The 24641-nt window shown below is 41.0% G+C and overlaps 1 protein-coding gene, 1 non-coding gene and 1 pseudogene across 2 annotated transcripts; 2 read left to right on the top strand and 1 right to left on the bottom strand.

Moving 5' to 3' along the window:
* Positions 1-2339: 2339 nt before the first annotated feature.
* LOC100441213 (ankyrin repeat domain-containing protein SOWAHC) lies at positions 2340-6115 on the bottom strand. The gene is made up of 3 exons (XM_054547794.1): positions 5999-6115; positions 5700-5749; positions 2340-3324 (listed from the first exon to the last, which is right to left on the bottom strand). The coding sequence occupies exons 1-3, from the start codon at positions 6113-6115 to the stop codon at positions 2367-2369; spliced, it is 1125 nt and encodes a 374-aa protein (XP_054403769.1). The 3' UTR covers positions 2340-2366.
* Positions 6116-7610: 1495 nt separating this feature from the next.
* Positions 7611-24641, top strand: part of LOC100441943 (putative ankyrin repeat domain-containing protein 20A2) — a 41571-nt pseudogene continuing 24540 nt past the window's right edge.
* Positions 18244-18346, top strand: LOC112131635 (U6 spliceosomal RNA). The gene has a single exon (XR_002913634.1). It is a non-coding gene; the product is annotated as a U6 spliceosomal RNA (small nuclear RNA).

Genomic DNA, 24641 nt, shown 5'->3' with positions numbered 1-24641 from the left:
AGATTTAGCGTTTTAAACATTTGAAAAATGTTGCTACAAAGCATAGATTATGAATGCGTTAGTAAATTCACACCTTACGTGAGAATCATTAAGTTGGTTCAATAATTATATCACAGAAGTATGGGCTCACTAATATTTAAGCCAATTTATGCTAATTAAACCAGAAAGTTTCTGTAGGTAATTCAGCTGTAAGCAGCATTTAATAGGGTTATGCCAAATAGAACCAATGGTTATATAATACCCAGAATATAAACCTCAGCAAATTCAAACTTTTAGAATGGCAACACAAGTGAGAATTAGAATGAGAGGCAATATTTCATTTAAAAGTACCATAGGCTGCTAAGAGTGTTCTTTTCTTTTAAAAATTTGTGTGGTTGTTAATGTACCTTAACACCGGTCCTCCTTGACAGTGGTGTTAGAGATGGTTAGGTGGAACCTATATTACGGAAGTCAGTGTTGCCCATTTCTTTAGTTCAGTGATTAAAATTGAAATTGCTTTGACAAAACAATTGAACTGCTGCTTACAATACAAATAGAATACCAACAGGATTCCTATTGTATTCACATTATTCTCTAATTAGTATTTTTGCATTTCGACTCTGACCTGACCTTCAGTAGTTCCTTTATTTTTATTTTCAAACATTTTTGTGAGCATATAATAGACATATATATTTATGGGGTGCATGAGATGTTCTGATACAGGCATGCAGTGTGAACTAATCACATCATGGAGAGTGGGGTATCCATCCCTTCAAGCACGTATCCTTCGTGTTACAATCCAATTACATTTTTTTAGTTATTTTTAAATGTACAATTACTAACTAGAGTCCCCCTGTTGTGCTATCAAATAGTATGTCTTATTCATTCCTTTTGCCTATTTTTGTACCCATTACCCATCCCCTGCCTTCCTCCCCAGCCCCCTAGTACTTACTATGTCCATGAGTTCAATTGTTTTGATTTTTAGATCCCGCAAATAAGTGAGAACATGCAATGTCTGCCTTTCCGTGCTTGGCTTATTTCCCTTAACATAATGATCTCCAGTTCCTTCCCTGTTGTTGCAAATGACTGAATCTCATTCTTTTTTAGGGCTGAATAATACTCCACTGTGTGTATCTACCAGATTTTCTTTAATACATTAAGCTGTTGATGGACACTTAGGTTGCTTCCAAATCTTAGCTATTGTCAACAGTGGTGCAACCAACATGGGAGTGCAGATAATTTCTTCGATACACTCATTTCCTATTTTTGGGGTATATACCCAACAGTGGGATTGCTGGATCATGTGGTACCTCTATTTTCAGTGTTTAGAGGAACCTCCAAACTGTTCTCCACCGTGGCTGTACCAGTAGTACCTTAAAATGGAAATGCAATTGGTAAAAGAACAAGGCAGCATGTAGTACTTGCACTTACAAATACTACCAGTTTCGTAACAATTTGCATTTTTTTTTTTTGTTCTTGGAAGAGTAACCACTTAATAAAACAGATACATAAAAGCACAATATTCCTTCCTTTGCAGGGCATCCAGGAATGGTGAAAGCAAAGAACAGCCATCCCTTCTCTTTCCCCCACTTCTAGTCTCCCGAAATAGGGACGCCAGGTCAGACAGGTGGAGGAGGGAAATGGGGCACAGGTCAAGGTATGATGAATCTCTTGAAATCTGGCCGGGCGCGGTGGCTCACGCCTGTAATCCCAGCACTTTGGGAGGCCGAGACGGGCGGATCACGAGGTCAGGAATCGAGACCATCCTGGAGAACACGGTGAAACCCCGTCTCTACTAAAAATACAAAAAAATTAGCCGGGCGTGGTGGCGGGCGCCTATAGTCCTAGCTACTGGGAGGCTGGGGCAGGAGAATGGCGTGAACCCGAGAGGGGGAGCTTGCAGTGAGGCAAGATCGCACCACTGCATTCCAGCCTGGGCAACAAGCGAGACTCCGTTCCCCCCACCCCCCCCCCAAAAAAAGAAAAACAGTTTCCCCAGAATGCTAGCCTGATGGGAACTCCACCCCATCCGTTCCAACCTAGTAATGAAAAGTTAGTTTGTCTTTTCTGGTCTCACTTCGTTACACACATCTAGTGTTCTTTTTTTGTTTCTGTTATTAAATTTCAGAAGACCTCAGCATTTTCTAGAAGAAATAATTTTTACCTAAATACATTGGACTTTGGTCTTAATTTGGAGGAATAGGATAAGTGGCCTTTAAGAGAGCGTTCCTACTCCTCTTCCAGTGGCTGCTCTGGGTCCCTGAAAGGGTGTGATGTGAAGCATCCTGGTTGTGAAGTGAATTTTGTTGAGCCTGTGTTTTTCAAGTCCGTTAGTCCTGCCCGAGACTGTGCGCCCTGGAATCCTTGGCTTTGCCTCTGGACCACCTTCAGCCAAGTGGTGATGGTGAAGAGGGTCCCCCCATCTTCCAGGACGTGTGAGAGTTTGTAGGTGATGAGATGGAGGGGGCACCTTTTAAATCTCCCAGTACCCACCCCCGACGGTGCTCTCCCAGTCGTCCTCGTCCAGGACTCCCACCAGGGTCTCGATCTCCTCTGTGATGCTCTGACTCACATACTGGGAGGCCCTTTTCCCAATGTAGTCCCTGATGTCCACATCGGCGTCCTAGGTCCCCACTAGCAGCTTCACCATCTCCAAGGTACATGGCTGCCAAGTGCAGGGCGGTGTAGCCCTGCTTGTCCTGGCCTTGCTGTTCCCAGGCAGCGGAGGCTCGTTGGGGAAGTTGACCAGCATGGCCAGAAGCTCCAGCCTGCGGTGCTAGGCGCCTGCCCAGGCAGGTGAGGCGGTGATAAAGCCCAGCGTGGCCAGCAGGCCGGCTGGCACGGGGGCAACCCCTTAAGCTGTCCACTCCCCATCGGAGGCCGAGAGCAGCCAGCCGTGCTCCCGGGTCCAGCTCACCCAGCCCCGCAGCTCTCCTCCTCCGCGGACGGGAAAGCCAGCGCTGCGCCGCCAGAGTCACTCTCCTCTGCGGTGCCCTCGGAGGAGGAGCTCCCAGGCTGCTGCCTCCAGGACACACGCTCCTCTTCAGGGGCGGGGCTCTGCCCCTTCCCAAGTCGCTCAAGTTGTGGCGGAACGGCCTCGGGGCGGTAGCCCCCCAGGAGCTGCCTCTGTCCGCCTCCTGGCAGCCGTGGGGCGGCGGCTCCTGGTCCTCGCTGGCCCCAGGTCCCGCGTCTGGGGTACGGTCTGGTGGAGCCGGCGAGCTCTTCCTGCGTCCCCGCCGCTTAGGGCGGCCCGTGCAAGGGCTGGGCTCCCCCTCGCCCAGCTCGGCCCTGCCTGTGGAGCGCCTCGGGGACCGCTGTTTCAGGGAGGGGATGGTGAATGCTGCGCTCCGCGTTCACGTGGACGCGGGACAGTCCCAGGGGCGCGGCCTCAGGCGGAGGCCCCGCCAGAACCTCTTCCTGAAACGCAGGTACTCGGCGCCATTGGCGGGGTCGGTGCAGTGGCCACAGCGTCCACCCGGAGATACATTTAAACAGTTTTATTCTCCTGTTTTTTTTTTTATTCCAGAAACTGTTACTACTATGCAACAAAATAAAAATATCTAGTTTAAATAATAATTTGATACGGTCAGGTGGGGATGAGTGCACACGTGTGTGTACACACACACGCAGGCTCTGAATGGGATATTTTGGCGGAGCAGAGGGATAAGGCTTTTATTTCGTTGGTGTGTTGAGTTAGAATCACCCTTCTCACAATTAAATAATTTAAATCAGGAGTTTTGTTAAAGCTAATTTGTACAACTAGGCAATATCTTTTCCCCATATATTTATACACATATACACATCTCTAATACTTGCATTTATTACTTCATCTAAAAGAGCTTGGAAAAAGGGTCCTAAGTCTTTGGCTAGTTAAGGTAAAAATCTATATTTTAAAGTAATAAAAACATTTGCTATGGACAGAGACATGCAGACACTGTGGGTGAAGCTGATTGATGTTCCATTGAAGGAAATGACATGGGGTTTTCTAAGGGAAAGCCCAGCATGCTACAAGGAGACGGGAGGTCCCAGGAGGGAATTGGAGTCAGCATTAGGATCTAAGTGTCATAGGGGAGTGTGTTCCCAAAAAAGACTATGACTGTTTCTGTGTCCATCCTGAACTGGTTACCATGAGTGTGTGTTGTGTGTGTGAATTAAAAGAGGAGTTACATGCTGGGGCATTTCTGGTATCTCAACTGGCATCTCAGCTGCTGGTGATGATAGCTATACATTTTCCTCAGTATTCAATGGTGCGTATTTTGAGTTAACAATCCACCCATTGGCTGAGGCAGGTGGATCATCTGAGGTGAGGAGTTCGAGACCAGCCTGGCCAATATGTGAAACCCTGTCTCTACTAAAAATACAAAAATTAGCCAGGCATGGTTGCAGCACCTGTAATCCCAGCTACTGGGGAGGCCAAGACAGGAGAATTGCTTGAATCCAGGAGGGAGAGGTTGCAGTGAGCTGAGATGGGCCACTGCACTCCAGCTTGGGCAGCAGAGTGAGACTTGGTCTAAAAAAAAAAAAAAAAAGTTATTGTGACATGCTGTACACATTCACAAATTCAGTGTCTCCCAGAAGTCTGAGATTCATTTTTTTTTTTCTTTTTTTGAGACGGAATTTCACTCTTGTTGCCCAGGCTGGAGTGCAATGGTGTGATCTCGGCTAACTGCAACCTCCGCTTCGTGGGTTCAAGCGATTCTCCTGCATCAGCCCAAGTAGCTCCTGCGTCCCAAGTAGCTGGGATTACAGGCATATGCCACCACACCCAGCTAATTTTTTATTTTTAGTAGAGTTGGGGTTTCTCCATGTTGGTCAGGCTGGTCTCGAACTCCTGACCTCGGGTGATCCACCCGCCTCAGCCTCTCGAAATGCTGGGATTACAAGCATGAGCCACCATGCCCAGCTAGAAAGTTTTAAGGCTATGATTATTAGACCATCACACACACACAAAGTACTTAAAAAGTCTCAGGAATGCTGTCCCTCATTGGCCTGGTATGACAAAGATAAAAAGAAGTCGGTCGTGAAAATTTCTGAATGTGGTTTAGGACAAGGAACCCCAGTAAGATTCAGAGACAACCTAGAAAACTGAAAGAAAATTTTACTACCCAAATCACCCTTCTATAAAAAGTAATAGAAGATGTCAAATATGAAAATAAAACTGTCCTCTGGGCCTTCAATTTTCTGTGTTATGGGGGAAGGCAGACAGCTACTCAGCAGTTATATCCCATAAGAATGGATAACACTAAAACAACTGACAGCATCAAGTATTGGTTAGAAAGTGGAACTGATTCTCCCAAACATTTCATTGTAGTTTAAGATGGCACAATCACTTAGGAAAATGTCTCCCCATTTCATACAATGCCAAATATATACTTATTTTATAACCCAGAAAATCCACTCTTATGTACTTAAATTCAAGAAAAGTGAAAATATTATTACAGAAAAACGTGTATATCTGATTTGTTTGTAGCAGGTTTATTCATGATAGCCTCAAATCAGAAACTGCCTTTGTGTCTATCAGTAGTGGAATGGATTAAAAACAAAACAAGCAAAGGCCTCAAACCTGTGGTAGAGTCATAAAATTGAGTATTACAAAATAAAATTAATGAATAATCAACAGGAGCAAAATGATGTGTCACAAGCATGTTTAGTGAATGAACATAAAAATTATATAATTTATAGTTTCACTTACATAAATGGTGAAAACAGACAAAACTAACCTTTTGTGGAAAGAATCAAAACCATGGAAGCCTCTGTGTTCAAATACTGACTGGAAATGGGGATGAGAAAACATGTTTCTGCCAGATCATCTATATGCCTGATGTGCATTCACTCGATGTATTTTGCATATACTAAACATGTTTCTGCCAGATCATCTATATGCCTGATGTGCATTCACTCGATGTATTTTGCATATACTATTTTTACAAATAAAACTGAGATAAAGGCAAAATAACTCAAGAGAAAATAGCTAGAAATAGGTAGAGTTGGGATAGAAGCCTTGGAAACTCCCCCTAACCTTGCCCGCCTGGCACAGGCCGAGGAAGGCCTGGGACAATGCTGTGAGCGACCTGAGTGAGGGCCGTCCAGGGGAGCCCCGCCAGCCCATGCTGGCGCCCGAGCTGCCCGTCGCCATCTGAATATGTTGCAAAGACAGTGCTGGCCTGGCAACCGGTGACACTCCACGCCCCACCCCGACTCCCACTTCTACCCAAGTAGCGGCAGCCCTAGAGACAGATGCCTGGGCGGCAGCGGTTAAGTCTGGCAGTTGGCCAGGCGGCCAAAGGACGGGAACTGGCAGTTCACCCCATCCCAGTTTCCACGGAGAACTCAACCACCATGGCCCCTGAGCGGACCCTCAGGCCTGGTGGACTGTGCTCTGTGCCCGCAAACCTGACGCCATACAGGGGAGCTCCGCCTTCCCGCGCCAGCGCCTCAGCTGCTGCAGAAAACTGCAAAACTGCAAGTTGCACACGGGCAGAGATGAAGGAGCAACCTCTGACCCTCAGCGCCACTCACCCTACCCGCACAGCTGCCACGCGGACCCTGGGGCCGGTGCCTGGGCGCCCAACAGGCAGTCCGCACAGCAGCGGCACCAGGGTGAAAACCTGCTGCTCAATACCATCCCGGTTACCACGAAGAGCCAGCCCCGGCGGCCCCTGCGTTCTTGGAGGAGGCCAAGTCAGAGCAACCCCTCAAGTGGGCGGGCGATGCGCTTGAACCTGAGGACATCAGGTACCAGGCCCGCCAGCTCACGCCGGCATCGGAGCCGCAGCTGCAGTCTAGAGGTGGTGCACCGGCAGCAAGTGACTGGACACTCCAGACCAGGCCCGCCCCCCAGTAGCGTGGATCCTGAGGCCAGACCCCCCAGGCGGCAAAATCAGGCAACGGGCCCCGCCAGCAGCCGCTCAGTTTCATCCGTGTGGATACAGAGTGCCCAGCGCCAGGGCCCAGGATCCAGAGAGATGTCCAAGAGGAGCGGACCTTGAGGCCAGGTGGGCTGTACGCTCTGCGGCCCTGAGGCCATCCAAGGGAAGCTCCGCCATCCCGCGCCAGTGCCAGATCTGCAGCTGCAAACCGCGCGTGGGGCACTGTCAGCAGTGAGGGCGGGTGGGGGAAGGAGCAGCCTCTGCCTCTGCCTCCATGCCTCTCCAGCTACCTGACACTAGCCACACAGACTCCAGGGCCAGAGCCTCAGCGTGAAGCCAGGCAGTCCGCGAAGCCACTCAGGTGGCCGCGGAGTGCCCTTGCCAGCGCCCTATCTCCCTTCAGAGGAGGAGCGGGGCGAGCTGCAAGGCCAGACAGGCCCTCCTTCTCAGGCCGGGCTGGCTGCGCGCCTGCGATCCTGGGGCCGCCCGGGCGAGCCCATCGGCGCCCGCCCAGAGCTGCAGCCCCACCTGCCGGCGCGCGCCGCCCGGGAGCGGCTTCCGGGAGCCGGGCAGCAACCGCGGTGCAGGCGCGCGCCCAACGGCTTTGCGGGGCTCACTCGGTCTGAGAGGTCGGAGGCTGCCAGTGTTGCTGCTGAAGGCTGTGGTGGACCGGGCTGGATCGCGGATTGTGGAGTAAATCACAGATTTGGAATCGCGGATTGGGGGTTGGATCGCGGATTGGGGGTTGGATCGGGGATTTGGGGTGGGATAGGGGATTTGGGGCTGGGTCGGCCGGGGTCGGGGGAGGGGGGTGGTGAAAAGGTGACAGGGAGCTGCCCCTGCTCAAGAGCCGGTGGTTGGGGGTCTGAGAAGAAGTCACCACTATGAAGTTATTCGGCTTCGGGAGCCGCAGGGGCCAGACGGCGCAGGGCTCCATAGACCATGTCTACACGGGTTCCGGATACCGAATCCGGGACTCCGAACTGCAGAAGATCCACAAGGCGGCTGTCAAGGGCGACGCCGCGGAGGTGGAGCGCTGCCTGGCGCGCAGGAGCGGAGACTGGACGCCCCGGACAAGCAGCACAGGTAGCGGGGGCTCAGCCCGGGGTGGGAGGGGGTCCCCAGGCCCGGCTTCCCCACAGCCCCTGGGACGGAGCCTTGCAGGGCTCCGGGCACCCTCGGAGCGGCGGAGCCAAACGGACTCTCAGCTGTTTTCCATCCCTCATAGTTCCCTGGCTGGAGCAGTTGGAGAATTTGAGTGATTTAACTCACAAAGTTAAGCATATACAGTGTTGTTATTTTTAACGTACACGTTTAAAACATGGTTTATATACATTATAGGAGGTGCCTAATGAGAGAACTCATTCCCCTATCAAAAATAACGTGAGTTATTTCAGCAGGCGAAAAGTTCTCAGATAAGAGAGCTTACTTGAAAAATATTTACTATATTATATATATATATATTTTTTCAGATGAAAAAAGTATGTTTTCATTTTATAGGGAATTCATTGTATTCTTTTTTTTTGAGTCGGAGTCTCGCTTCTTTGCCCAGGCTGGTGTCCAATGGCACAATCTTGGCTCACTATAACCTCTGCCTGCTGGGTTCAAGCAATTCTCCTACCTCAGCCTCCCAAGTAGCTGGGATTACAGGCAGGTGCCAGCATGCCTGGCTAATTTTTGTATATTTAGTAGAGAGGGGGTTTCACCACGTTGGCCAGGCTGGTCTCGAACTCCTGACCTCAAGTGATCTGCCCACCTCCGCCTCCCAAAGTGCTGGGATTACAGGTGTGAGCCACCGCGCCCGGCCTATGTTGTTTATTATATATCATAAGATATATATATATATTACTGATATGTATACATATATAACAGATATAATATGTTATATATACACATTAGATGAAAAGTACATCTTCATTTTACAGGGAATTCTTTCAAATCAAATCATCAAACACTCTAAAAGTGGGCAAAGTACCTTTTTCCAGATCTACAAGTTACTTATATACATAGGAAAAAATCCTTCGCATTTCTGGTATAAGAATTTAAATTAAAAGAGGAATGAAACAGTTTTCTATCCACAATATTTGTGAGGATGTTTTATACTGCTGCTTAAAGTTTAAGTTGCTGATTACTTTTCAAATAGAAAATTTTGTGGTAAGTACTACATTTAAAAAATGTGTATGCCCTTTACCCACCAATTCCATTATACTAAAATACCCTTAGGAAATAAAGATATGTGCACTTTATTTTTCACAGCACTTACTTTAAAAAGAACCCATAGAATGGATCCTATAAATAAATTTCAGTTGCATCCATAGGATGGAATAATATGTGACCACTGAAGGTGGCAATAGATACAGAAGTACGTTGATGTGCAAAGATGTATTTTGTTATAGCTAGCGAGGAAAAAAAATTAGTTAAATTACACATACACAAACATACTATGGTCTTGTTTTAGCAAAAATATGTACAAAGTATAAAATTTGTAATTTCTGAGCATTTGTATTTTAAGTAAAGTTTTTTTCCTTTTTCTTATCTGTGATTGCTGCAGTGAGCATGTAAAAACTTCTAGAAAAGTTTATTATTAATGGAATAATCCTTGGGAAGAGAGGAATATGAATCTTGCACTGATAAAAATAATTTCTCACTTTCTATTTTTTATCATTATTGTGTGTATTGTTTTCTTCTTTGAGCTTTTAGCCTCTTCAGAAGTAAAAAGGGAATGTTTTTATCTGTTTCCAGATTTTATTATCTATATATTTTATTATGTACATGTTTTTCTTATATACGCATTCCATTTATGCAAACAATGTTAGATTAATCATTTCATTTTAATTGTATTCTTTAAAAATAAAATAACACATATAAATAATTACTATTGCAAAAATATTGCTTTATAGGAGTTCATTTAAAAATATTCAACTCCCCAACTGTATTTATCTATTCTTTCATTCCATTTATGCATCAAGCATAACCTGAGTACCTGCTATGTAGCAGACATACTCTACCATCTCTCAGGACCCTTCCATCCTTAGAAACTTCATGTTTACCTGCCCCGCCTGCACAAGCTGAGAGATTTAAAATAGGACTATTGGGACTTAATCTCCTTGAAACTTTATCTCCCACCTTTCAAACAAAAGCATTTCTCAAGTTAGGAAATAGTAGAAGATAACCTTTAACTGCCCTTTCAAAAGTTTATCAGTCTTAAATACTAATATTAATCATTGGAAAGTCTTATTTGCATATATTCTGTAAGTATAAATATTGAATACAATGAGCCATATGTATTCATTTGAATCATGAGTTTCCTTTGGCTTGAAGTTGTTTGAAAATCAAAGAATTAATTTGTTTAAAAAATGCGTTATTGTTATTTAAGTGTTCTTTCCCCATAGTACCTTTAAGAACTAAAATGTATTTAAGTTTCTGTTACATGCCTAGAACTGCCCTAGACCTGCTGAGTATACCATATTCTACTTAATGTAAGGTCTCGTGGATTGTGTGATGCCCCGCTATTTTACATATCAATAAGATAATTTTTAAATGCTACCAGTTATAGTTACAATAAATCATGAATTATAAGTGGCATTCCAATGTCAGAGGTGTTAAAATGTGACCTACTCGTGAAGCCATCCTGCAAAGTAGGTATAATTGTATCATTCTACCTAATTAAAATGTTTTTGTGAAGTAGTAGTAATAGTAATAATTATAATATCTGGCTGGGTGCAGTGGCTCACACCTGTAATCCCAGAACTTTGGGAGGCTGAGGTGAGAGGATTGCTTGATGCCAGGAGTTTGAGACCAGCCTGGGCAACAAAGTGAGATTCTTACTCTACAAAAATTTTTAAATAAATAGCTGAGCATGCTGGTGCACATCTGTAGTCCCAGCTACTCAGGAGGCTGGGGATGGAGGATCACTTGACCCAGGAGTTCCAGGTATAGTTACATCATTGCACTCCAGCCTGGGCAAAAGAGTGAGACTTTGTCTCAAAAAACAAAAATCTTACAATTACTGAGTTGTTGTAGGAACTGTTCTACATACTTTACATAGCTTCTCATTTAAGCATCACGATGGTGTCCTATGAGATAGCTACTATTGTCATCTTTATTAATGAGGAAGTTGAGGCACAGAAAGGCTAAGCAATAGTTGGTAAGTGGCAGGGTTTAAAGTAGGACTCAAGCCCTAGTTGAACCTAATTCAAAGACTGAGCTCTTTCTACTCAAATAGGCTGCTGTTTTCATTAAGGCAGTGAGCAATAAGAGCTAGTAAGTATTGTACTTTCTTCAAAAAAATTATTTGTTTTGAAGGCAGAGGAAAAACATGCTATTCAATTTTTACAATTACATGAATGATTGTATGTTTTGAGATATTGTACTACAGTTTCTTAAAAAATCCTCTTACTCTCGTAGAACTGCTCTACACTTGGCCTGTGCCAGTGGCCATGTGAAAGTGGTCACTCTCCTGGTTAACAGAAAATGCCAGATTGCTCTCTGTGACAAAGAAAACAGAACGCCTTTGATACAGGTATATTACAGCCAACTCTTTCAGCATGACATGGATTTGATTTGCATCTATAGAATTAAAATAAATTGATCTCATTTAAATATAACTAGTTGGTGAAACCTGTGGAATGTGTATTTTGAATTCTTGGAATTTACGATCTGTTTCTTGGTCTAACACGGACAGGCTGTCCATTGCCAGGAAGAGGCTTGTGCTGTTATTTTGCTGGAACATGGCGCCAATCCAAACCTCAAGGATATCTATGGCAACATTGCTCTCCATTATGCCGTGTATAGTGAGAGCACCTCAATGGCAGAAATACTGCTTTTCCATGATGCAAATATTGAAGCACTGGACAAGGTATAGATCAATCAACTTTCTTTCCAAAATATTTGTTTTAACATTCACATAGGTAAGGGTCAATTTTTTATATTTGGAAGCTCAACCATTCCCTGAATGCAAATGCAAATTAAGTGATTTTGAAATAACTTAATTGTCTAAGATTTTATTTTAAATATTGGTACTTTTTAAGAAGCATTAAAGGGCACAGCTTTATTAAATGCACTTTGGAAAATATTTGTGAATTTGTTAAAGGTAAAACCTTTTCAACTTTTTTTCTACACAGGGTTATTCTTTTTTTTTTTTTTTTCCTAATTAGTGTAAAACAACACAGGAAAGAAAATATTCCCTGGAAATAGGCTTTATCTTAAAACTCAAACAAAACTAAAGCAACTTACAATAAATGGACATGTTGCTGCTGCTGATAATTTTCTGAAAAACCGACATATCATCTCTCAGTGGCAAGGCTTAAGAGGGAAAAATGGGAAGGGAAAAAGAGAGCAATCAGAAATATGCAGGTCACTTGGAAATTAGATAATGAGGAAAATGCCAGGAAGAGGTTTTTTTTGTTTTTAAGTTTGCTTTATGTGTTGAGACAAGGTGCTCTTTAGCTTTGGGTCTAATAATTTTTGGTTTGAAAAAGAGAGTGAGTTGAAACTTGCCTAGAGATTAATTTTAGGAGGACTCTGAGGAAACCAGATTGGCAGTGAATATGTGGTGAGCAAGTGAGAAACACTTCAGCAGAAGGTGGAACAAATTATTAACTGACTATATACCCATCCTGGCAGAAACAGCCGCTTAGATAAGAGTCTAATGTCTCCTCTCAAATCTAGGGGAAGGTGGGAGGTAAGGAGCTCGTAAATAGCAAAATCAAGTGGGATTTTGAGTTTACTTGCCCCTGTTCTACCCATAGCCAGGAAACTTAATTGGAGTTTTAATAAATGACTCTATCTCTCACTCTTCTCTTTTTGGCTATGTCTCCAACTGATAAAGGGAGTTTGCCATGTGGGTGAGAGGTGAGACTGAAGTGATTGTCTGCTGCACTAATTCTCAGAATTATGCATTACAGTGACCTGAGGACATTTTGTTAAAAATCTACAATTGTAGGCTTTCCCCTGAAGATTTTGATGTCATAGACCTAATAAGGCCTGAACGTGTTTAAAAATGTTTTCTTGAAGCTGGGCACAGTGGCATGTTCCTGTAGTCCCAGCTTGAGCCTAAGAGTTTGAATCCAGCTCGAGCAACATAGTGAGATTCTTGTCTCTAACAACAATAATAGCCAAAACAAAAAACAAATAACAAAAAACCTTCAAGGTTTGGATACACTCTTGATGAAAAACCCCAGAATAGATAAGTGCAATATATAAATTTCTGTATCTCAAAAATGTAAGAAATCTCTAGAAGAGTTGGCATTTGATAGTTGCCACTTCCTTCAAAGTTCTCCTTTTCAATAATATTAGCCTGACTTATCTGTCTTTCTCTACATCTGTGACTGGGAAGTGAAAGGAAATATTATTGGCAATATCTCTCAGCTTACAGAATAACACCTTTCCTTCCAACCATGAATCATTCACTACCATTCAGAGAGTCTTTAGAAATTTGCTTATGGGTAATCTTTCAATAGTTAGAGGCTGACCCTTTCGTGATTTGATGTCCCTTTGTCACCATGCAGGTGATTATGTGTCAACAAATGTTCATTACAAGTTGGGCTTTCTCAATTAGAATAGTAGCAAATCCTAAACTATTTTTTTTAGTTGAAGTTGTATTATGAACCATCTCAGTATGTTTGTTAAGTTTATAGAACTTTAGCATACCCAAAATGTCAGTTTTAAACACAGAAATCCATGAAGTTAATAAGAAAACAGATAGGAATTCTTTTAATAATTTAGTTTTAGCAGTCTCATGAACCAGTTATGTATTTGGTTAACAATCTGGGAAAATTATATACAAATATATTTTAAATGAATAAATGTTGGAAAAATTCTTGAAGCAGGTATTATGAATCCTTTTTAGCAATTTTTATTATATATGAGAGCCTGATTTTTTGGTGAAGCATATGATACCAGAGAAAGAAAATATTTTACATGCAAATACCTGGATTATACACAACCATTTAGTAACACATTTATAGCGAATATAAAAACACAAGGGCTATATTCTAATGTGGTACACAGATTTGTTTGTTTGAATCAACACGTAAAATTTAGAAGACTCGTGAAGAAATGTGGACTTCAGGCTTATCCTAAAAAATCAAATCTGGTGTCCCCTGAGTTTCTATCACTCTTTGGTCTTCTGTGCAGAAGTTGCCCCTTTATAGAAGGCATGTATTCTGCAGTTTGCTGCTGTGCCCACCTTAGTACTTCCTTACTCAGGCAACCTTCCTTTCTCCTTGTAAGTATCTGAGTTTACAACTCCTATGTTATAGTACATTTTGATAAAGATTTCAAGGTTTTTAAGTCAGCACATATTTGTTTATAATATATAGTCTATAGAGTATATAAATCCCTCAGTTATGGAGTTGAATTTTAAAGTTTAGAAGTTTTTAACTCTTTTCTTTATATATACCACAAATAATTCTCTGCCCATAAGAATGCCTAGAAGCCTTTTTAGGTTATTCCTGGTTATAGTTGGATAATGTACGAATATTGCAGACAGTACATCTTTCTCCTCAGTGCTCTTTCTTAAAAATGCAAGTGACTTATTGGCTTGTATTATGCCAGAAATAATCCATATGGATCAGTATGAGAACTTTTATTGATAAGCCATTATGTTTTTATTTCCGATTTATATTTTGTCTAAAATAAAAAATAATTTTAAGTAGCCATTTAAGTGGAAGCCAGTAAAAATGGATTTAAAAAGTAGAGCTGTACTAGGGTCGCAGGATTACCATTATAATTGAGAATAGTATTTCTTACTGAGTTTTGGTTTTTTAAATGTTTGTTCTTAAGTTTTTTAAACCTATCTCTCTTACACAGAATATACTGAGCTTTCTAACAGTAAAGATAAAAATCTATTCTCTTGTATTAGGGGAAAAACCCATGGACTATTTAATAATAAGGAAAATAAGTGCATTTGAAGCCAATCTCTCTTAATTCAGAGCTCATTGCCAGAGAGACCCATTTGGAGCAGGAGTGTCTGACATTGGCATCTGGGATCCTGACACCACTGATAGAAGTGAATCAAGCAAGTTTGTACCGCCCAGAGGAAACCGCCACCTGTGTTGGGAAGCTCTGGCAACTGTATCTCTGAAACTCTTAATTCCTCAAATGTTAATGTTTGCCACAAATAGTATTGTCAAATGGGGATTAGGTAAAATTAAAGAGATTGCTTGATTACTGGACATAAAATACAGTTTTGTAATACTTCTCAAATACAGATGGTCATGGAGTCTTTCTCTTGGGGTATAATACTTCTGAAAAAGCAAATATTCTTTGGAATATAGTTTAAGAAACACTGCTTTAGAGATAGTAATTTAGATCATTAATTTATGTAAAAAACTTAAAATATTTGCTAGTATGTCTTAGGGTTTTAGGCCCTTGCCTCAAGAAACTCTTGGTTTCAGTGGGAAACAGTGAAATGATTACAATGTACCATGCTAAGTGCTGTGATCAAAGCAAGGATTCTTGGGACTGGTAAATGTTTAAAGTGAGTTTTGGCAATGAGCACAGTTAATCTGGGGAGATAGAGGAAGGTTGTTTGCAAGGCAAAGAGCAGCACATCAGAAAGCACAGAGGAGTGAGAAGGAAGGGACTGCTTTTCATTTACTTCCTTCCTATATTGTATGTTGAAGTTCAAAGCATCCTAGAGAAGATTTTCAGTTCAGTTGAGAAATATGTAATTTTGTGAATTATTAATTTTTTTTGCTGTTTTATAGGATAATAATACCCCACTTTTATTCGCTATAATTTGCAAGAAAGAGAAAATGGTGGAATTTTTATTGAAAAACAAAGCAAGTACACATGCCGTTGATAGGCTGAGATGGTACAGTAGTTCTTTTTTTAAAAATAAAACCTGAGTATTCTAGAGTGGTAACAGTCACTCAAGTCAGAAATATTAATAAGAAGATTAACATAATTATTGGCATATAATGAAAAATATCACCATGAATCATCAGGTAGACCAGCAAATATTTGGACTGAGTAACATAAACAATAGTGTATAGTAGGATACATCTTCTCTTATAATATAGAGTGTTTGGTATTTATAATCAGATGTTTTTGGTACTGTAATCTTTTATTAGCTAAAGGGTTTTGTATTAGTTTTATTATTATTATTTTTTTGAGATGGAGTCTCGCTCTGTTGCCAGGCTAGAATACAGTGGTGTGATCTTGGCTCACTGCATCCTCCACCTCCCAGGCTCAAGCGATTCTCCTGCCTCAGCCTTCCAAGTAGCTGGGACTACAGGCGCGTGCCACCACGCCCAGCTAATTTTTGTATTTTTAGTAGAGATGGGATTTCACCATGTTGGCCAGGATGGTCTCGATCTCTTGACCTTGTGATCTGCTCTCCTTGGCTCCTCAAAGTGCTGGGATTACAGGCATGAGCCACTGCACCTGGCCAGTTTTATTAATTTTTAAAGTGTGGACTTTTAGTTTATGACTACTAGTATTGTCATCATCATCATTATTGTTGTTATTGTTGTTTTCAGCCTGCAGATAACTCTTATCTGACCCCTAGCTGATTTGAATTACAATATATCAGACTAGGAAAGCAATGGGGAAATCTTCGTCTAAATCTTTACCTACTTTAGATAAGTGACCTCAGCACAGTTTCTTGGCCATCAAAGGACTATCAGTTAGCAACTTGTATTATGTCATACTCCAGTGGGACAAGAGGTTTCCTTGTTGTCCTTTTCTTTTAGCCTTGGTGATAATTTACAAAGATGAACACTTGAGCACCCTAGATGCTTATAGACCCAAGCTAGTACATGCAAATGGTTATTATGTCTACACTGACAGGTGGATATTAAATTGGTAAAGTGTATCAAACTAGCTGTTTAAAAAAGTCTTTATAAAGTTCTTCAGTGGAGTGATTTCTTTGTTATTTTAGAACAGCCCTCATGCTTGCTGTGCACTATGACTCACCAGGTATTGTCAACATCCTTCTTAAGCAAAATATTAATGTCTTTATTCAAGACGTGTGGATGAGATGCAGAAGATTATGCTATTTCTCGCAGTTTGACAAAGTAAGTGTTTATGTCAAAAGGCCGGTTAATACTGAATTGAAGTTTAAAATAATTGCAACTATTCCATCTTATACATTAGGTGAGAGTTCCTAGTTTTGTTCAGATAGTTTGAAATAGCAATGAGTTAGTCTACCTTTTAGCCAGAAATCAAGCAGAAGTCTAGATTAGTTAGAAGTAGAGTGCAAGATGTTTTCAGGATTTTTAAGACCTTTATCCCTAGGGATCTCAATGTCGTTCATTTTATTCTAAGTATAATCCTCATGCATGGGATAAAAAGAGCCACATCTTTGACCTTTTCTCCTTTCCTTTTTCTTTTTTTTTCTTGAAACAAGGTCTCACTCTGTTGCCCTGGCTGGTCTTGAACTCCTGAGCTCAAGTAATCCTCCTGCCTCAGCCTCTCACAGTGCTAGCCACCATGCCTGGCCTGACTTTTCTAATTAGTTATTGGGTCTTGAAATGTCCAATTTAGCAGAAAATCTTGTATTTTCCCCTGGGGTTATCTCCTGTATCTTCCTTCTTTGAATTTTCCAAGAAGCTAAGGGGTTTCCTAAGTCCAAGGAAGGCAGTCTTTCTTTACAAGTCAGAAGAAGGGGGAAAAAGGCCATTCTGATCATTCTGTTGTTTCCACGGACTCACTTCCTGTATTGTTGCCATTGTAACCAGTCCTGCAATCTGATAATGATTGACCTTTGCCACCAGGATGCCTTCACTCATTCAGACCCCTCAATTTTCATGGTGATTCATACATAGAGTTCAAAGCTACGGTGTTTATTAGTTTATGTCCTTATGCTCAGTCATTGTTGCCAGCACCCTGATCTGGCAGCCAGGCCTCCTAGCTTTACCCCACAAATATTGAGCAAGTTGATCCTCGCCCTACACTAAAAACCTTATCTGAAGCCCACATCTTAGCTAGACCTAGCCTTGGTGTTCATGGTAAGTTATCCTTTGAGACCTGTGTTTGTCTTTCTTTAACCAATGTTAGTTGGGATTGTTCTCAACAGTCAGGGATGTTAATAATGTTGCAGGAAGAGATTAGGGTTCCCTTTCCCTTTTGCTATCAGATCTGTACCTTGAGGCTTTTTTATATCCTGTGGAGTAGCTTTGGTTAGATAGCAGAAGGTTCCGTGTTATCTTTCCACCGAGTAGTGGGAACCAGCTTGCAGTTGGCCCCTCAAGTCATGTGTCTCTATGATAATGAAAATCTACCAGGCTACTTGCATCTCTACCTCAAGTTTTAAATATATTTTAAAATTCGACCTCACAGGAAGCCATTCAGTAAAATTCTCTGAATCTAAAGTAGGTGAGTTGGATTTAACAGAGCTAAGCCTCATCCGTGACTCATGAGTATCCATGTATCAAACAGGGCTTTGTACTTGTTTCAGCAACACGTATTTAAAAGTTGGATCAATACAGAGCAGATAAGCATGGCTGCTGCCTAGGGATGGCACACAGATTCAGAAAGAATTCCATATTTTGCATAGTCCTGGGAAGGTCGTTTGACTATTTGTTGAGTAGCTCCAAGAAAGCAGTGTGAGTAAAACCAAAACAGAAGACACCCAATATTGAAATTGTGATTATCACTATAAAACTACTGATGTAAGGTGATCTCTGAAATGAGAACAGAGCTGAGTAATAAGAGGATGTTACTTGTTGCTAGTACATGTCTTGGAAATGACAGAATATCAACTTGCATTTCCTTCATGGAACTGAAAAACAATCAAAGCAGGGTTTTGTCTTGTCTGTTAGTTGGAGAGGACCATGGAGATCCAGCAGCCAAGCACAGATCTGCTGGCTCAGAGTTTGAGGAGGTAGAGAAGGAGTGGTAGTTGTCCAAGCCCAGATTTTGACACCTGTTAGTTTTCTGCCTTTGGTGTGATTGATGAACAACTCAGTGATGGGAGACAATTAGGTAATCTATTTTAATCAGATTAGTTATGAATTAGGTAAAATGCCCTGAATTACAAGCCACAAAGAATACAACTAATAACCAAAATTAGCACTTAATAACATTTTCTGAAAACTGTAACAATTGAATATTAGAACTTACAGAAAAACACACACAAAGCAATAAAGTTCAAGAACAAATTATTCCATTGCTTTACTATTTCCTGAACATTTAAACATGTAATCTCATTACATCTCCCTAACAACCTACTAAAGTAAGGTAGCAAAATCCTTATTTTTTAGAAGAAACCATGGAGCCTAAGAGAAGCAACTTGTCTGAAAACAAAACACCTATTGGTTACAGAGTGAGGACTTATTCTGAGTGCAGGACGCTTTGCATGATGTCCGGCTAACTAGAGTTCATTTACTGAGCTGTGCTTCCTCCATTTCTGAGTATTTCACTTTTTTTCTTCTTTAATTATAAGCTTAATAAGCTTGTAAGGTTTAAAAATTTGAAGTGTATGGGACATTGAAATTCTGATATTAGGTCTGATATTGCCTGAAATGGTTTTAGAATTTAATATGTTTGGTAAATATTTTTTATTTCAGTATTAAAATAGCAATTTTATTTATTACTTTTGTATACATAGAATTCAACAACAAATTTTGGAACATAAAAAGAAGATACTTAAAAATGACAAACCAGGTAAGACTTCTGATAGTGAATTTTTTATTTCTCTTGGTGGTTCTACTCTTGATAAGAAAGTAAAAAGTAAGATGTAAGATTAAGGTAGTGTTAATCAAAAAAGACCAGTTCAAAAATATGTGTAAATTAAATGTGCATATATGTATATACATATGTAAATTAATTTTTTAAATTTAACTTCTTTAGTTTGAAATTCAGATTTATTTAGGAAGGTAATTGTAGCTAACTTATAATCTCAAACATTATTGTCTGAAAAAATTCATTTATTTAATTATGATCCATAAAATCCTATATAATATTTTTGTATAAAGAAGAAAAAAGATTTTTAAGTTAGTATGTTGTATGTTTCCTCTATAGTCACATTATAACAAATTGGACTTGTTATACAAATGGATCTTCTATTTCATTTTATAATAAATTGTTTATATTTAGTAAACAAATAGCTACAGTTGACCCATGAATAATGTGGGGGTTAGGGACTCTGATCTCTGTACAGTTGAAAATCTGAGTATAACTTTTGATTCCTTCATCTTAGCTACTAATAGCCCACCATTGACTGGAAGCCTTCCTGATAACATAAACAGTTGATGGACACCTATTTTGTTTGTGCTGCATTATTATGTACTGTGTTCTTACAATAAAGTAAGCTAGAGAAATGAAGCTGTTAGAAAGAAAATCATCAGGAAAAACATATTGACTTTTCATAAAGCATAAGTAGATCTTGACAAAGAACTTCATGATCTTCAGGTTGATTAGGCTGAGGAGGAAGAGGAGAGGTGGTTCTTGCTGTCCCTGGGTTGCAGAGGCCGAAGAAAATCTGCATATAAGTGAATCCCTGCAGTTGAAACCCTTGCTGTTGAAGGGTGAACTGTATTACATATTGATTTGTATCACTAAGAAAGTAACTATCTTTAGCACCGGGAACTCAGCAATCCCTCTCTGGTACCATAAATAAATGGCAATAAGAACTGTAAAACTGAACCAGCCTGCACCCATACAAATAGGAGATTATTTTTTGAAGATAGCTACTGAGCACAGAAGACAGAAAAGCATTTCCTTCATGAGAAGCACAAGTTTTTTTTTTTTTAAATTTTATTATTATACTTTAAGTTTTAGGGTACATGTGCACAATGTGCAGGTTTGTTACATATGTATACATGTGCCATGTTGGTGTGCTGCACCCAGTAACTCATCATTTAGCATTAGGTATATCTCCTAATGCTATCCCTCCTCCTCCCCCCACCCCACAGCAGTCCCTGGTGTGTGATGTTCTCCTTCCTGTGTCCACGTGTTCTCATTGTTCAATTCCCACCTATGAGTGAGAACATGCGGTGTTTGGTTTTTTTGTCCTTGCAATAGTTTGCTGAGAATGATGGTTTCTAGCTTCATCCATGTCCCTACAAAGGACATGAACTCATCCTTTTTAATGGCTGCACAGTATTCCATGGTGTACATGTGCCACATTTTCTTAATCCATTGTTGGACATTTGGATTGGTTCCAAGTCTTTGCTATTGCAAATAGTGCTGCAATAAACATACGTGTGCATGTGTCTTTACAGCAGCATGATTTATAGTCCTTTGGGTATATACCCAGTAATGGGATGGCTGGGTCAAATGGTATTTCTAGTTCTAGATCCTTGAGGAATCACCACACTGTCTTCCACAATGATTGAACTAGTTTACCCTCCCACCAACAGTGTGAAAGTGTTCCTATTTCTCCACATCCTCTCCTGCACCTGTTGTTTCCTGACTTTTTAATGATCGCCATTCTAACTGGTGTGAGATGGTATCTCATTGTGGTTTTGATTTGCATTTCTCTGATGGCCAGTGATGATGAGCATTTTTTCGTGTGTTTTTTGGCTGCATAAATGTCTTCTTTTGAGAAGTGTCAGTTCATATCCTTCACCCACTTTTTGATGGGGTTGTTTGTTTTTTTCTTGTAAATTTGTTGAAGTTCATTGTAGATTCTGGATATTAGCCCTTTGTCAGATGAGTAGGTTGCAAAAATTTTCTCCCATTCTGTAGGTTGCCCGTTCACTCTGATGGTAGTTTCTTTTGCTGTGCAGAAGCTCTTTAGTTTAATTAGATCCCATTTGTCAATTTTGGCTTTTGTTGCCATTGCTTTTGGTGTTTTAGACATGAAGTCCTTGCCCATGCCTATGTCCTGAATGGTATTGCCTAGGTTTTCTTCTAGGGTTTTTATGGTTTTAGGTCTAACATTTAAGTCTTTAATCCATCTTGAATTAATTTTTGTATAAGGTGTAAGGAAGGGATCCAGTTTCAGCTTTCTACGTATGGCTAGCCAGTTTTCCCAGAACCATTTATTAAATAGGGAATCCTTTCTCCATTGCTTGTTTTTCTCAGGTTTGTCAAAGATCAGATAGTTGTAGATATGTGGCATTATTTCTGAGGGTTCTGTTCTGTTCCATTGGTCTATATCTCTGTTTTGGTACCAGTACTATGCTGTTTTGGTTACTGTAGCCTTGTAGTATAGTTTGAAGTCAGGTAGTGTGATGCCTCCAGCTTTGTTCTTTTGTTCAATGCCATCCCCATCAAGCTACCAATGACTTTCTTCACAGAATTGGAAAAAACTACTTTAAAATTCATATGGAACCAAAAAAGAGCCCGCATTGCAAAGTCAATCCTATTTTTATTTTTGAGACAGACTTCACCTCTTGTTGCCCACGCTGCAGTGCAATGACACAATCTCAGCTCACTGCAACCTCCACCTCCTGGGTTCAAGCGATTCTCCTGCCTCAGCCTCCCAAGTACCTGGGACTGCAGGCATGCACCACCATGCCCTGCTAATTTTTTTTTATTTAATAGAGACGGGGTTTCACCATGTTGGTTAGGCTGGTCTCGAACTCCTGACCTCACATGATCCATCCATCTCGGCCTCCCAAAGTGCTGGGATTACAGGCATGAGCCACTGCACCTGGCCATCGTTTTGTTTGTTTCTTTTTTTTTTTTTTTTAATTTTTGTTCTGGAGATCTCGGGATGCATAGACAGTAAATATCTTTGTTTGTTTGTTTGAGACAGAGTCTCACTCTGTCCCCCAGGCTGGAGTATAGTGGTGCAATCTTGGCTAACTGCAACCTCCGCCTCCTGGGTTCAAGTGATTCTCCTGCCTCAGCCTCCCGAATAGCTGAAATTACAGGAGCCTGCCACCATGCCTGGCTAATTTTTGTATTTTTAGTAGAGATGAGGTTTCACCATGTTGGCCAGGCTGGTCTTGAACTCCTGACCTCAGATGATCCACCCACCTCTGTCTCCCAAAGTGCTGAGATCACAGGCATGAGCCACTGTGCCCAGCTGTGAATATCTTTTTTAAGTCAATAACTTTATTTCTTAGAGCAGTTTTACGTTCACAGCAAAATTGAGAGGAAGATGCAGAGACTTTTCATGTTCCATGCCTCCCACACATGCATAGCCTCCCCCATTATTAGTATTTTCCACCAGAGAGTGGTACATTTGTTACAACTGATGAACCTACATTGACACATTATAATCACTCAAAGTTCATAGTTTACATCAGTCTTCACTCTTGATGCTGTACATTCTGTGAATTTGGACAAATGTATAATGACATGTATCTATTATCGTAATATTATTGACAGTGCAGTTTCACTGCCCTAAAAATTCTCTCTACTATGCCTGTTCATCTCTCACTTACTCCCTAGCAACTCCTGGCAACCATTGATCTTTACTCTGTCTTCATAATTTTACTTTTTTCAGAAGAGTCATATAGTTGGAATAATACAGTGGATATCTTTTTGAATAGTTAACAAAAAGCTAGTACGTGTCATCATAATTGAATGTAGTCATTTAAGATGTTCTTTGTCCTTTTGTTTTTCTTTTGTTTCTTTATCATTTAATGGATAATATATGCTAATGACATATGCTTTACATACTTAGAAAACATGATTTGTATAGGTATTTGCCACATAATGGAAAGGGCTGAGGAAAAGGACATCATGCAGTAGCACACAGCAGAAACTGGGGCCTCTTGCTCTGTGAGGTGGGTCCAGATAGACTCTCTAGCAATGAAAGGGGACAAGTTCAAGGGGTTATACTTTATAAAACTGGAATCACAAAGACTTTCTTACTTACCTTCGGTTAGAAATAAGACCAGGCAGTGAATGCTATAGGTAAATACATAGGTTCCTCACTGATCCCCTTCCTTTGAGGGATGAGGTTGACAACAGCCTGTATTATGATGACATGACTCACCTACAACTAGATTCTGTCATGAGGGATAGCAAGAGAGTTTGCTTTATGTGAGGTGAAAAAGAATTTTTTTCCCCTACTAGGGAGAAGGGCAAGCATTGGAACATTCTGGTAGTAAAAGGGCATTGATAGTTTTCTTTCTATATATTTTTCACATCATATAGTACTGCCCGGCAGCCTGCCACACCTCCCCAGTGTTTCTTAAGCTTCTCTCTGAATGTGAGGTGTGGTTCATAGTGGATAAGCTCTTAAAGGAGTGATCTTTCCAGCGGTTTTTCTGTGGGAGGTAAAATGGCAGGTGAATTTAGGCCTTGTGTTATATGTAGGGCAGAGCAAATAGCTACAACTAAATAAACCACCCAGCACCTTCCCCAAAGAGTAGTAGCCAGAGTAATACATTTATCTCTTTTGAGCTCTTTTCCACTGGCGGCTGGAAAGTCTTTGCAAGGATTCCTGTTTCTGGTCTGATTCCTATGTTTTGCTGGCTTCTGGTGATAGGGTGTTTTACCCTAAACTGAGCAGTTTTAACTGAAGAGCTAAAGAGGCTGTGTTGTGTTATAACAAAATAAGTGCGGTAGTTCCCCCTTAACTGTGGGAGATATATTCCAAGACCCCCAGTGGATGCATGGAACCATGAATAGTACTGAATCACAAACTTTTTTTCCTATACATACATGTCTATGATAAAGTTTAATTCATAAATTAAATTGAATCTGATGTGATCAGCAGATAGGGTGTGAGAATTGAATTGTGTCATCAGCAGGAATGATTGCTTGCTTGTTGATTGGGAAAAACTCTCCACACATTTTGTCACAGAAGCCTTCTTTGTTGATGATTTTTGCTGTGGTGTGAGAGCAGAGAAAAACAGGTCAACTATGTCTTTCTGCACATATAGTGGATGAGGGGTACTACTGTATACTCTGTTTTAACTGCCTCTCATATTTTGGTCCAGA

The sequence above is a fragment of the Pongo abelii genome, chromosome 12, assembly GCF_028885655.2.
Source record: "Pongo abelii isolate AG06213 chromosome 12, NHGRI_mPonAbe1-v2.0_pri, whole genome shotgun sequence".
Lineage (NCBI taxonomy): Eukaryota > Metazoa > Chordata > Mammalia > Primates > Hominidae > Pongo > Pongo abelii.
Note: the sequence above shows the minus strand (reverse complement) of the source record. Positions and strands in the feature narration are given on the sequence as shown.

Bases quoted from the DNA above. Each gene is read 5' to 3' on its own strand.
- LOC100441213 (XM_054547794.1), bottom strand. From the start codon at position 6,115: ATGGCGACGGGCAGCTCGGGCGCCAGCATGGGCTGGCGGGGCTCCCCT. The intron at 5,750-5,998 runs GTTAGGGGGAGT...CCCCATTTCCAG, and splicing joins GCCTGTGCCAGGCGGGCAAG to TCAGTATTTGAACACAGAGG. The intron at 3,325-5,699 runs GTTAGTTTTGTC...GTGAACGCGGAG, and splicing joins TTTGATTCTTTCCACAAAAG to CGCAGCATTCACCATCCCCT.